Source organism: Stomoxys calcitrans, chromosome 3 (assembly GCF_963082655.1).
Source record: "Stomoxys calcitrans chromosome 3, idStoCalc2.1, whole genome shotgun sequence".
NCBI lineage: Eukaryota > Metazoa > Arthropoda > Insecta > Diptera > Muscidae > Stomoxys > Stomoxys calcitrans.
In genome coordinates, this window is record NC_081554.1 from 172,459,091 (window position 1) to 172,471,930 (window position 12,840).

Below are 12,840 nucleotides of genomic sequence, written 5' to 3' on the forward strand. Positions count from 1 at the left end.
CCTGGACGGAGGCTTTGACACCGAATGCCTGGATTCAAAATCCGGCGTGAAAAAAATTTTTAGCGGTGGTTATCCCCTTACTAATGCTGGCTATATTTGAAAGGTATCCTACCATGTTAAAACTTCTCTACCAAGTGGTGTCGCTATGCGGCCCGCCATTCTGTAATCGGACTGCTCTCATTGATATAAAAAAACTATGCCCTGCTCTTAATACAATGTTCATGGGAAATTTAGTAGTAATGCCCCTGAATATTGTGGCTAGATAAATAGCTGCGACCACTGCTGTGAGGCTAACGGAGCTTTCTCTTTGGCTATGTACCAGGCAGTGTGGATTACACCCTGCCTTAGCCGCTTTTTGATAAAAAGTACTGTACCACTCTTCCAGATAGGAGCGATTGGAATGACGATATCCCGGTAACAGAAGTTGTATAGACTTCTATACGGGTGGTTCAAACTCGACGACGGGGTGGGCTTTGGAGTGTAAGATAAAGATCCAGAACTGGTCAGACGACGGGGTGGGCTTTGGAGTGTAAGATAAAGATCCAGAACTGGTCAGAACGAAAAGGTTACCCGACCACTGCAGTGTGCATCAGGTGGAGATCCTTGCAATTAAGGAAGTGGTGAAATGGCAAAGATGTAATGTCACAACAACGATTGGCATAAATATCTTCTCAGACAGCCATTTAATCCCTGAAGAACGTATTTCTGAACAAAAAAACTGCCCTCGACTGTAGCAGATCTCTCAACGAGATGGGTGAACAGTTCAAAATTCACCTGTTCTGGGTGCCATGCCTTAGAGATATCCCAAGGAATAGCAAAGCGGACGAGCTTGCGAGACTAGTATCAACCTCATTCCAGGGAAACTGAAATCTGTGGTTTTTCACAATTAGGCCCGAAGGGCAACGAATGATAAATGGCCACAAAGAGGGGGTTGTGAGCATTTCAAAACTATGTGGCCTAATCTGGACTTGAAGAGGTCTACCGCTATGCTGTCACTGCCTATAACAGACGTCTCAGTGATTGTATCCGTCATGACAGGTCATTGTCTAATTGGAAAACATGCTGACAGACCGAAGGTTGTCAAGAAGATGTGATGACATCGAAGAAAAGAGATTTTAGAACACATGTGTGTGTCTCGCACTGGTAGTCAGAAGGAGTTCCACTTTAGATTTTCATTTCTTTGAGAACCTGTCTAATCCGACGCATGTGATCGCAAGTTGTTGGGGTTTTTAAAGCGATCTGGACTCATCTTCCTTCTTCTGTTCCTGTGGTATCACAATGGACGAAAACGTCCAATTGAGTTTGATGGCAGACTGTAAACTTAAACCTAACCTAAGCACAATCTTTACTGCCTTTACCTATTTATATGAATTAAACATCTGATTTTCATAAAACAGCTGTTCAATGATTCAAACCAAAGGAATTCGGGAATTTGTGAAAATTTGCACAAATTTTTACTGGAAGTCGTTCGCTTACTTTATTTGCTAGCAGAGGAGAGCGGGAATATGCGTGAGAGCGAGCATAATTTAGGGTTTGGTAATTAAGAGCTTGCGAATTTTTACTGGAGGTTTTTTCTCAGCAGAAATTTGCAGCATCGAACAGCTGTTTTATGAAATTCAGCTGTTTAATTCAAATAAAAAGCAAATGAGAATAAAGACTTTTCTTACTCTCCTACAAATTTCTTCTGGCAAATTTCTACTGGAAAAGTACAGACCTAAAGATTTTGGGAATTATACGTATACGGTCTTTGCTGCAAATTTCTGCTAGGAAAAAATCCTCCAGTAGAAATTTACAAGCTCTCATTTACCAAACTCTCAAGAATTTGTTTGCTCTTATGCACTCTCCCGCTTGCTTACAAATTAAGTACGCGAACGACTTCCAGTGACAATGTGTGCTAATTTGCGCAAAATTTCGAGTACACGAACACACTTATTAGCAACTGTTTGCTAATAATCAGGGTTGCCACACTTTATAATTACTTGTGATTTCTACTCTCCAAACCCCCGTTTAAACCGTCAGCTGATTTTTAAAGGAAAAAGAGATGATCGAGCCATTAAATCCGGATTGAAAGAGCAGTGTAAACTGGATTCAAGGTGGCCTAAAGTTACTTGAATTAGGTTAGGTTGAGAAGAGAGTGCGTATATTAATCCCCCCATGCCACTATGAACATACACTTAAGCCAGTAATCGGCTTGTTGTGCGCTCTAAATACTAAAATAGAAACCTCGAAAAAGAAAATCTCATTTAGGAATTCCGTGCTACCTACAAAATTCTTAGTCGTTTACTATGCCACGCCTCTAAGTTGGTTCATGTCTGGTATTGTGTCCCCACCTAAGTGATGGTATCTGTTAGACGCGAAAGCCGGGCAATGACATAGGAAGTGCTCCAACGTCTCATCATCTTTCCCGCATGACCCACACATGCTATCACTTGCCGCTCCGATTTTACATAAGTGAGGTCGTAGTCCTATGTGGCCCGTTATGATACCGAGAGCTATACTGACCTCCTTCTTACTTCCTTTCAGTAATAGCCTCGTCTTCTCACGATCTGGGTCTCCCCATAGGATTTTCGCCCTCCTACTGACCGTTTCGATGTTGTTGTAGTCACATTTTCATGTGGAGGTGGCAATCCTCCTCAAGCTCTTGTAGATGAGCAAGCTCGTTCCGGTCTAAAGGACCGATCGTCGCGGGAACAGGGTGACCATTGGGTATTTAAAGGCGCCAATAACCCGCCTTGTCATATCGGGCATCGTAGACATAGACAACGATACGACTGATCGTCCGCGAATGCCGTTGCTGCTACTGCCTTTGAAGCATTCCACTATCCGCAAACTGTTGACGCACCCGGTAGCTCTCAGCTAAGCTTCTCGTTACAGAACTGAACACCACACAGATCAAATTTCATTGTTTCAGCCTGTGTGGTGCTCACAGCTATCCCATGCCTGGGTTTGGTTTGTCTATTTCGCTGTTCCACAGAGTTGCATGCGCCATTCGTCGCCCACGCCCTTAACTCGGACGGCGTCGACCCGAAAGGCCAAATCGTCTGCTCCGTTACTCCGCTATGGCCTAGTACCCAAACGATAAAAAAATTTAATTTTGAAAATTTTACTTTTTGTCGCTGTTTCACGTTTTCCGCCCATATTACACTGAGCAAAACGCTGGCTACTAAGGTTACCGGGACGTGATTCACTCACATTGTGATCTAGGCACTTGTTTGACGCGAGAATAATCGATTGAGACGAAAGCATGATCAATGGGAGTGTTCCTGGGTCGGAAGGACAATTGAGACGTGATCAAATCACGGCGTAATCTTGGTACTATGTCACCTGGACGCAGGTGTGGGCAAAAGCGTGTTCAATAGCTCAACGGCTACCATGACTGATAGACATGAGCAGAACGTTGGCTAGGCTGGTCACCAAGGCCTAATTTACTCAAAGTGTGATCGAAGCACCTGTTCATCAGTAAGCGGGGGCAGGTGGTTGCAAGAAAAGCTGGTCAATGATCCATTGGTGCTGCGTTTGAGGGAACTACTGTTGCTCACGACAAAATCCATTCCCGCAGAGATAAATATGTGCATCGAGAACATAACATTACCCGTGACGTAAAACACACAATCCCACAAAAGAACTACCGCTTTGAGTTTTGTTTTTGAGTGTTGGGTTGAAGAGTGCAACGCCTAAAAGTCAAACAATTTTTAACTTTGACGCCTAAAAAGGTGAGATCAAAGCAAACTAAAACAAAACACATTTTAGTCAAAAATAAAATCGTGTGTCGTCGTTTTGATTGTCCAGTTTTAAAATATTAAAAAAAAAAAAACAAAAATATTTATTATTTATAAAAATATTTAGAATATAATTACAAACCTTTTATTTTGGTTTTCAAGCTACCCATTTAATTGTCATATACATTTTTTGTACTTAGCATATTCACACAATTGTGTTTCTCCCATAAAAGTCGATTCCTTCAGATATAAGGAACGCTTTTCACAATGCAGTTCATTGTGACCCTTGCCATTGCACAGTAGACATGTAATAACTGATCTTTTATCTCTACCATACTCCACCATGTGCGAGGGAAATATTCGACAAATTGCTTTGTTTTGCCATAAATCACAACGTGGTTCAATGTGACCCAGGCGACGACATATAAAACACCTCTGTTTCGATTGATATTCAATGCAGTTATGACCCTCACTTTGTGTACAACGGCGGCAATTTTGACAATGCACATAATTGGGCTTAACACACAGGCCACACTGATTGCAGTGCACATAGGTTGAGCCATTTTTCGAAGGACAACTTTTGCATTTGTCACAATGTCGATTCTCTAGCGCTGTATATCTTTCGCATTTGGAGCAATACTTATAGAGTTCCTGTATGGGCAATTTGATAAGGTCCAAGGGAACATTTGTAAACAAACGAACCGGAGATCCTTGCTTGCGAGCTGATTTGCCCACATCTGTGTAGGAATCGTGATTCGTATAATTTATTTTATAATCGCACATTTGCAGGGAGGGTAAAACTTGTTGCAGATAATGGCCAGAGAAATAGGGGAATATCCAGAATATGGGCAAAGGTTGATATGGCAATTCATTCAGTTTGTTGTATAGACGGGTGAGTTTTTGTAATGTATTGCCTATCAATTCAGTGCGGCAGCCAAAAGGAGGATCGGTGAATATAAGTGATCTTTCATTGCTGTTGAGAGAAAAACAAAACATATGTAAAATTTTAAGTTGTAAATAAATTGAGGGAAGGCTTACCTTTTACACTTTAGAAACTTGAAAAACTCTTGTCTTTGTAGTTCGTCAAAGAAGTGATTATTGCACATATTATACCAGCAAAATTGTTGGTCATTGTAAAAGTAGTAAAACCGATGATCAAAATCCAACAAGAAACTCTTAATAGTATTCGGCCAAAGGTTAGACAGGTGGGCATGCAGGCGGGGAGCTCCCATACAAATAACTTTGCTAAAATAGAGATGCAAAACAAAAGGAAAATTTCTAATAAAAAGCTGCCGAGTCCAGTTTCCAGATTGTTGAAAAAATTCCTTTAAATGGTCAAAACCCCCCGAGTATAGCATTCATTTTACTATTGAAATTGCCTTCAATGTCTTCTATGCTAGAGTTATGAAATAAATAAATAAAAGTCTAACGAACTATGTCTTTTTGGCATTCGTCTAGCTTTGGCACCTTATCGGATACGGCTTGGTCGTGTTATTTTCAAACTAATGTAGCGAGGGAGATACTCACCTTATTTTCAAATCTCTCAAAGTGTTTTCAAAAAATTCCAATGATTTTTCATCGAAAAAATATTGAGCTTGCACCTTATCATTATCCAAGGGAGGCAGAAAAATTGTCGGATTTTTTAACAGTCTCTTTGACAAATTATGTTTTACATCATGGCCAACATGAGAATCTAAATCGTTGCTAATCAAAGGTACATTGCAGGATAAACAAAAATGTTTATTTTCCTCTGGCGATATGTCCTGGAACTTTTAAAAGGAGCAAGCTTAGCATTTAGTAATGTTTTAATCCGCATATACTCGTATGTCTAACGGACTTACCTTTTGTCGTGTACTTCGATATATGATGGCTGCATCATTGTATTTTCTTTGCAAATGCTTCATAGTCAAATCTTCAACAGCGACATGAAATGAACACTGTTTCTTGTCTCGATGGGCGGAACAGGCATAATAGCCATGCTGATGTCCCTTATCTTCATAGTAAAATAATACAGTTGGTCCATGCACACATCGAGGATGTATGTCGCCTTCTTCCTCTTCCTCGCATTTCACCGAAAGCTTTTTGCAGTCAGCTTATGAAGATGAAAGATACATTTTAAGTTAGTAGAATAAACAAGTAAAATAATTTGTATATATTAATAACAAGAACTATCCATCTGCCAAGTGCATGAAAAATAAATCTTCTGAAGTTCTCGCCAGAACTCAATCACATCTGCGCCACAGTTAACATTCTATTGAAAGCGTACAAGAATCCCTCAAGCCAAAACAGTTGCTTGGTTTTATGTGCCTAATTGCTATGGGTTGAGTGGTACATGTTACCTGTTTATAGAACATCATTCTGGAGGTGAAATGCAACTTTAAACCAGCCCGGCAATTGCTTGGAAAGTACTTTTTGTACCCAATGTAATTCTTTAGAAACCTAATACAGTTGGTAGCCTTTTGTTATACTAGTTCGTACGCGATTAATATATAAAAATCCAATTACTTTTTAACTCACCCTTTTCCACTGGTAAATTCATTTTCTTTAAACTCATTGCCGGTGTCCAGTTTGGTTAATTTTTTTAAAAATGTGCAACAGCTGTAAAATGGTCAAGAATGCACATGAAAATGATATCACACTAAAGTGAATGTGCAAACAACAGTAAACACCACAACCTAAAATCAAGACGTGTGTCTATGAATGTCAAAGCATGAAACGTGTGATGGAGCATGAATACTCATACTGATACCCGCTTTTATGATTAAATCTTAGTACTGACTTCAACTTTTCGGCCCAACAGCTGTCAAAACGCATTAAGCCCAGTACTAACATCGACTTTTCACACGAACAACTGTCAAAACGCACTTTAAAAAAATGGTGACGATGATAATGTTTCAATGATCTTGTCTTAAGCTCTCAGCAGAGTTTTTCGTCCCTGTTTGTCTAAAATCAGGTGGCAACACAGTTTGCTAACTTGTCAAAACATTATGAGGAAAAAGGGCAAATATTTGTAAAATTTATAAGAAAATTAGCAAAACAAGTGCGACCGTAGATGTCAAATAAAATTTATTAATATATGTGAACGTTATTTTATAAATTTTATTTATAAAATTTTATTCCGCCATTCACAATGGCGGAATAAGTAAGCAATTGCAACCGTTATTACATTGGCATCCCTATTTGGACTATTCACAATAACGAATAACGGTAATCGGTTACTCACAAGCAATTAACAGCTGGAACAATTTTTTGTAAACAAAAGTAAAATTCCAATATCTATCTCACAGGCGTCATTAACAAAAATTCGCAGAATTTGCGCCGGTTTTATAAAAAACAACGTTTTAAATATATTATAAATGTGCAGAGATTAATGTAAACATAAAAATATAGTCTGAATTTTAATTACAGAACCTTCTAAACTTTTTGACTTAGAAGGACGCTCATTAAAGGTAAGTGTCTACTAACATGTACATAAGTATGTATGCCTACATACATACTAAATAATGGGGGAAATTAAATTTGTCAGTTGATTTTTTCTTTTAACAACATTTTCATAAATAGTAAGGATTTAAGTGTTTCGTTTTCAACCATTAATCAATCGTCCATTGTGGTTATGTGGTAGAGATTATTTTAAGGTGGATTGGCTGCATAGAGGAATAGACATTCACTAGCCTCATCTGCGAGTCGCCCTGCTTTCGTTTGGAATTTACCTTTTACCTGAAATATTCGGCTAGCTAGGTATGAAGCATTTTTTCAGCAAGACACATCTGAGGCAATTGATTGTTGTAGCCACATTTGCATGCGGAGGTAGCGATCCTCGTCAATCTTCTATAGGTGGACAAGCTCGTTCCGGTCCATAGGACGTGATTGCTATTTGTTATTTAAAGACCCCAAAATCTCGCCTTGTCATATCGAGTATCATAAGCACTCAGTATTTAAGCAAGATCCAGTGACGACCGGACTCTTTCGGAGACTCTCCACTCGTTGACGTTGATTGTCCGCCACTGCAATTGCAATGACTCCCTATGAGCATTCCACTATTCGCAAACTGTGGACGCGGCCGAAAGCTTCCAGCTAAGCTTCTTGTGACAACGATGAGCACCACATAGATCGGAACTCAAAGTGCCAGCCCGTGTGGTGCTCATAGTTATGCCGTGCCGGGAAAGGTATTGGTAGTTCATAGAAGCGGAAATTGGTATTTTTTCCGAAGACGGTGTGTTATACTCTGAGACGGCGGTGTGTTATACACTGAGACGGCAGTCCTTGCCGATGAAGCAATCCATCGTATCAATGGACAGAATAATAAGAAGGTGAACCGACACAAATATATGAAGGATTGTCTTGATGAGTCATTTAACTGACCAGTTGACGACGCAGTGGTATTTACTGACGAGTGTGATGAGACTTGCTGCTCCTGCTCCTGCAGACTCCCAAAATCAATCTCAGATATCTGCAATATGGGGCAGGCATTTTTAGCATTATAAGTATTTCTTATTTTAATAAGAATATTGATTTAAAAATTTTTAATAATTTTTTATATAATTTTTTTATATTTTTTTTATTTGTTTGCAGTCCTAACTTTTGGGTCTCATACGGGAGTGACTCAAGCTCCTTTGGATGTTGCACTGTAAAAAAGTTTATACTGATGGTACCTTCTATGACCTATGAGAAACTCTTTTAGTTGGTAACTTTCGTGCAACTTTCTGACAAAGCAGTTTGCTGCAGCTTATTTTGATAAAATTTCTTATTGTCCTACCACACAAACTCCCATTGATAGTTCATAATGGACATTAGTAAACAATCGCCGGCTTTTATAAGAAATTTATGCAGAACCTGCATGAGTGCCAGTGCTAATATTGATGTTGCCAGAAACACTACCATATTCAAACAATATTTGCACGAAAAACCCACAGCGGGTAAAGTAACACCATTGACATTACATCAACTGCTGCAGTCTATACGTCCAGACATCTATACACACAAGGAAGATAAATTGCCACAAGTGATGTGTCTACGATGTATCGATCAATTGCAGGCCGTACATGAATACATTAAAATGTGTCAAAATTCTGAAAGAGAGTTTCGTAAGCTGCTTTTGGAGCCAGACGAAAGAACTCCACCGCGTGTGGAAGAAACTATAACAGATAGTTCACCGACAGTTGCTAATGAGGAATATCAAACAATAACTGTGAAAGATGAAAACATGGATGTATATGAGAGCTACGAAATAAATATCGGAAATAATCAAGATCAGGAAACAACACAATCGACTTCAAATACAGACATGTTGCCGCACACAAGCAGCGCCGATATGATTGGATTTCATACGTCTTATGGTAGAAGTGATGAAAGCCAAGATGATGATGAATGGACCCCCTTGGCTAAAAGGTAAGTGATAAGATTTTTAGTTTTTTTCTCCTCTTTCATTGAAACCCAGTTGGAATGCAAAGCAAGCAATGTAGTTGGAAACAAGCAAAGAATTATGGAAATCCACGCTTGAGATAAATTATTTTTAGTTACTAGCAGATGGAAGAATTGTCAATTATGGTAATAGTTGATAAAAATCAAAAGGCGGGTAGGATTTGAATGGCAGTTATGGATATGCCATATAATTTTGTCTAAATTTGTGTATTCAGAACTGTACTAAAAATAATCTCAGAATTGTGGTAAAAACCCTGATGAACATATTCTACCAATTGAAGGTAATGCATTTGATTATAGTTTTCATTGAAGAAACATTATAAAATATTTTCTTTTTATACTTTTAGAACGCAAATATTAAATCTCAAAGATTAAAGGCCTGGAGAAAAGATGGAAATTTCGCTAAAAAAAAATCTAAAGAAAATATACCAAAAAATAGAATACATATTTTCTAAATATGAGGTATTATCTAGAAATAGAGCCACTTTAAAAAATTGCTATTTTTTTTGCCAACTATTACATATGTTTTAGTAGAGATTTGGATATAGCTGCCATATACATATATGTCACTTCCAGATACATGAATCGATTTATACGAAATTCACCAGTAATGTCGGGAGTCATAAGAAAAGCAAAATTTCGTGAAAATTCGTAAACAAATCTCCAAATTATATATTTATAGGGTATTCAATCTGGGGACCAGATAGAATACGTGTTTGTTGAACTATCTTCAAATCGTGAGAGTTGTTTGTATCTTTACTTTACTTTAATTGGCTGTGACAGAATAGGTGTTCCACTAGCCGAACGTAGCATAGCGTTCCAAGCGCCTCGATCTTCTGCACGCATTCTAAAATCTCTGACACCAAGTTTCGAGGTGTCTCCCACAACTTGATCTTTCCATTGGGCTTTTGGTCTTCCCGGTTTGCGTGTACCACCGTGTTTGCCTTCAAAAGACTTCTTTGGTGGAGCTTCTTCATCCATTCTGACAACATGACCTAGCCAACGCAGCGGTTGTATTTTGATGCGTGTAACTATGCTATCGTCGTCATACAGCTCATACAGCTCGTGGTTCATACGTCGCCTAAATTCTCCGTTAACGCAAACTGGTCGATATATTTTACGTATAATCTTTCTCTCCAAGCACTGTCTCATCTGCTTTCACAAATACCCATGCTTCAGAACCATATAACAGCACGGTTAGTATTAGTGTCTTGTATAGTGTAATCTTCGTCTGTCGAGAGGTGGCCTTGTTTCTAAACTGCTTATTTAGTCCAAAGTAGCATCAAAACTGCCGTTTCGGTTACGGCGGTGCCGAGGTAGATAAAGTTATTGACTGTCTCAAAGTTGTGATTCCCAACTTTTTCCATTTTCTTTATCTGCTCGGTTGTGCAAGGCTTTTTGGGAGTTGAAACCATCCATTTCGTCTTATCTCCATTTACTGCCAAACCCATTTTCACTGACTCTCTTTTGATTCTTTCAAAGGCTGCAGTTACTACTTCCGGTGACCAACCTATGATGGTTGTATTGATTGTATCTACCTTCCGAATGATACAATTGACATACATGGGCTTCAGTTTGTACTGGAATTGGTAACTCTGGATTATACTGATGTTATAATCACTGGGGACTTTAACTCAAACATACTTATAGATTCAACTCTGACTGATGCTATGTTGACATTTGGCCTATTCATCACCAATAATACAAACCCCATACATTTCACGTCAACCGTCAATACACTCTTATAATTATTCTTTGTCAATAATTCTTTGAAGATATCATTGAATGATCAGATTTCTGCTCAAAGTTTCTCTAAGCATGATCTGATTTATATCGCCTACGATTTTGCTCTGCGGGAGGAAGAGGAGGACATATCTTATCGTGATTACGGCAATTTGAATTATGAACATTTAGTTGGTATGGTCTACCAGGTGAACTGGGATGACATTTTTACACTTTTAACTGTCGATCACCAGACGGCTTGATAACATTTTACGTCTCTATGGTGCAACAGTTTCAATAAGGTTTAAAAGGTCTTCGGCCAAAACAAAGCCATGGTACAATTCAAGAATCAAGGCGCTTATCGGGTATAGGGACTTGGCTTACAGTAGATGAAAGCGTTTCAAGTCTCCAGAGCTGAAAGAAGAATTCCGGGAAGCCAGAAGGAAAGTTAACAGTTTTATTAATGCGGCTAAAATGGGATATTATTCTTCAAGATTTGATTGCGCAGTGGGCTCGAAGAGTAAGTGGAAGGTGACACATGACATCGGAGTGGTTAAACCCAAGTCAAACACTCGATACCATGGGGATCCAGATGAACTCTACAGGGCCTTCGTAAGAACAACCGATATACAAACGGACACTCAATTTTACAGTGATGATGATGGGCCGGTTTTCGTTCATGATGCCCGCAGTCCTTTTGAGTTTAGATGTGTTAGACATGAGGAAGTTTATGAGAGTTTTGTCCGTGTTAAGTTAAATGCAATTGGTTTGGACGGAGTTGATCGGAGATTTGTACGAATGTTACTTCCATATCTCGTACCGTACTCTACGTACCTGTTTAATACAATTTTCGGCTATTTAGAAGCATGCAAAGATATCCCCCATGATTATCGGCCGATATCAATTCTATGCTACCTCTCTAAGGTTTTCGAGAAAATTCTTCATGGGCAGATGTCGGCATATCAAGAGTCCCTGTTGCCAGAAAGACAGTCCGGCTTACGTTCTGATCACAGTTGCATTACTGCATTGATTGAAGGGGCTGAATCGATCAGAAATGACATTGATGAGAACAAAGTTGGCTTTCTGGTTCTTTTGGATCACTCCAAAGCTTTTGACACGGTTGATCACCTGAATTTGTACATCAACGGCAACGAGTCTCATTATGTCATATCTGAGCGATAGACGGCAGTCCGTATGCTCAGGGAATATATTATCTAACCCCTTGTTCGTATCTAAAGGGGTTCCCCAAGGCTCGATTGTAGGCCCACTTCTTTTTTCATTATATGCGAACGACTTGCCCCGTCAACTAGTACACGGTCAGTTTATGATGTATGCTGATGATTTTTCAAAGCGTCTTTGTGGACAATCTAGACGACTGCATAAGTAAACTTAACGCGTATTTACATCGCGTTTATGACGAGATAAGCTTGAAAAAATCAAAGGGAATATTAAGGGTTTAAAATTTAAGAAAAAAATATATTTTTTGATTTTTTTTTTAACTTTGTGATACTTAAAATTTCTTCTGAATTTCTGAAAAAGCTCTTTGGGCGTTTCTAAAAATATTAATTTGTTTTAAAGTTGTAGCGTTTCGAAAATTATTTTTATGTATAGTTGCCAAAAAATTAGCTCTTTTTTAAAGTAACTCTTTTCCCAGAGATTGTCTCATATATACAAAAAATAAATATGCCCATCGTAATGGAAAACATTTTAAAAAGGGTGATTTTTTATTCAAGTTTTTCGGGGTGGCTGGTTGATATTTGTGCACAAATGTCAATTGTGAAAATAAACGGTTTTCAGTATAATCTGCCATTTAATCATAAAAAAACTTACATATGAGCAGCGGCTGCAAATCTTCAATCCAAAGGCAGCCGGTTGTACGTACCGGACTGACCCGATGGAGTCTTTCATCGGTAAGGGCTGCCGCCTCAGTGTATAACACATTGATAGAATAACAAAAACAACTGCAAATCGTTACACT

General features: G+C 38.8%; 2 protein-coding genes across 2 annotated transcripts in view; one reads left to right on the plus strand and one right to left on the minus strand.

Annotated features, from left to right (window-relative positions):
* Window positions 1-3,866: 3,866 nt before the first annotated feature.
* On the minus strand, window positions 3,867-6,273 carry LOC106087700 (rRNA N6-adenosine-methyltransferase ZCCHC4). Its single transcript, XM_013252839.2, has 5 exons — window positions 6,237-6,273; window positions 5,561-5,811; window positions 5,247-5,488; window positions 4,758-4,964; window positions 3,867-4,692 (listed from the first exon to the last, which is right to left on the minus strand). Exons 1-5 carry the CDS (start codon window positions 6,271-6,273, stop codon window positions 3,897-3,899), a joined length of 1,533 nt encoding a protein of 510 aa, XP_013108293.2. The 3' UTR covers window positions 3,867-3,896.
* A 2,001-nt stretch (window positions 6,274-8,274) lies between these two features.
* The window catches only part of LOC106085972 (uncharacterized), a 41,720-nt gene continuing 37,154 nt past the window's right edge, over window positions 8,275-12,840 (plus strand). The window contains exon 1 of the mRNA XM_059365155.1: window positions 8,275-9,107. Coding sequence (XP_059221138.1) covers window positions 8,503-9,107 — 605 coding nt within the window. The 5' untranslated portion in view covers window positions 8,275-8,502. The remainder of the gene's footprint in view (window positions 9,108-12,840) is intronic.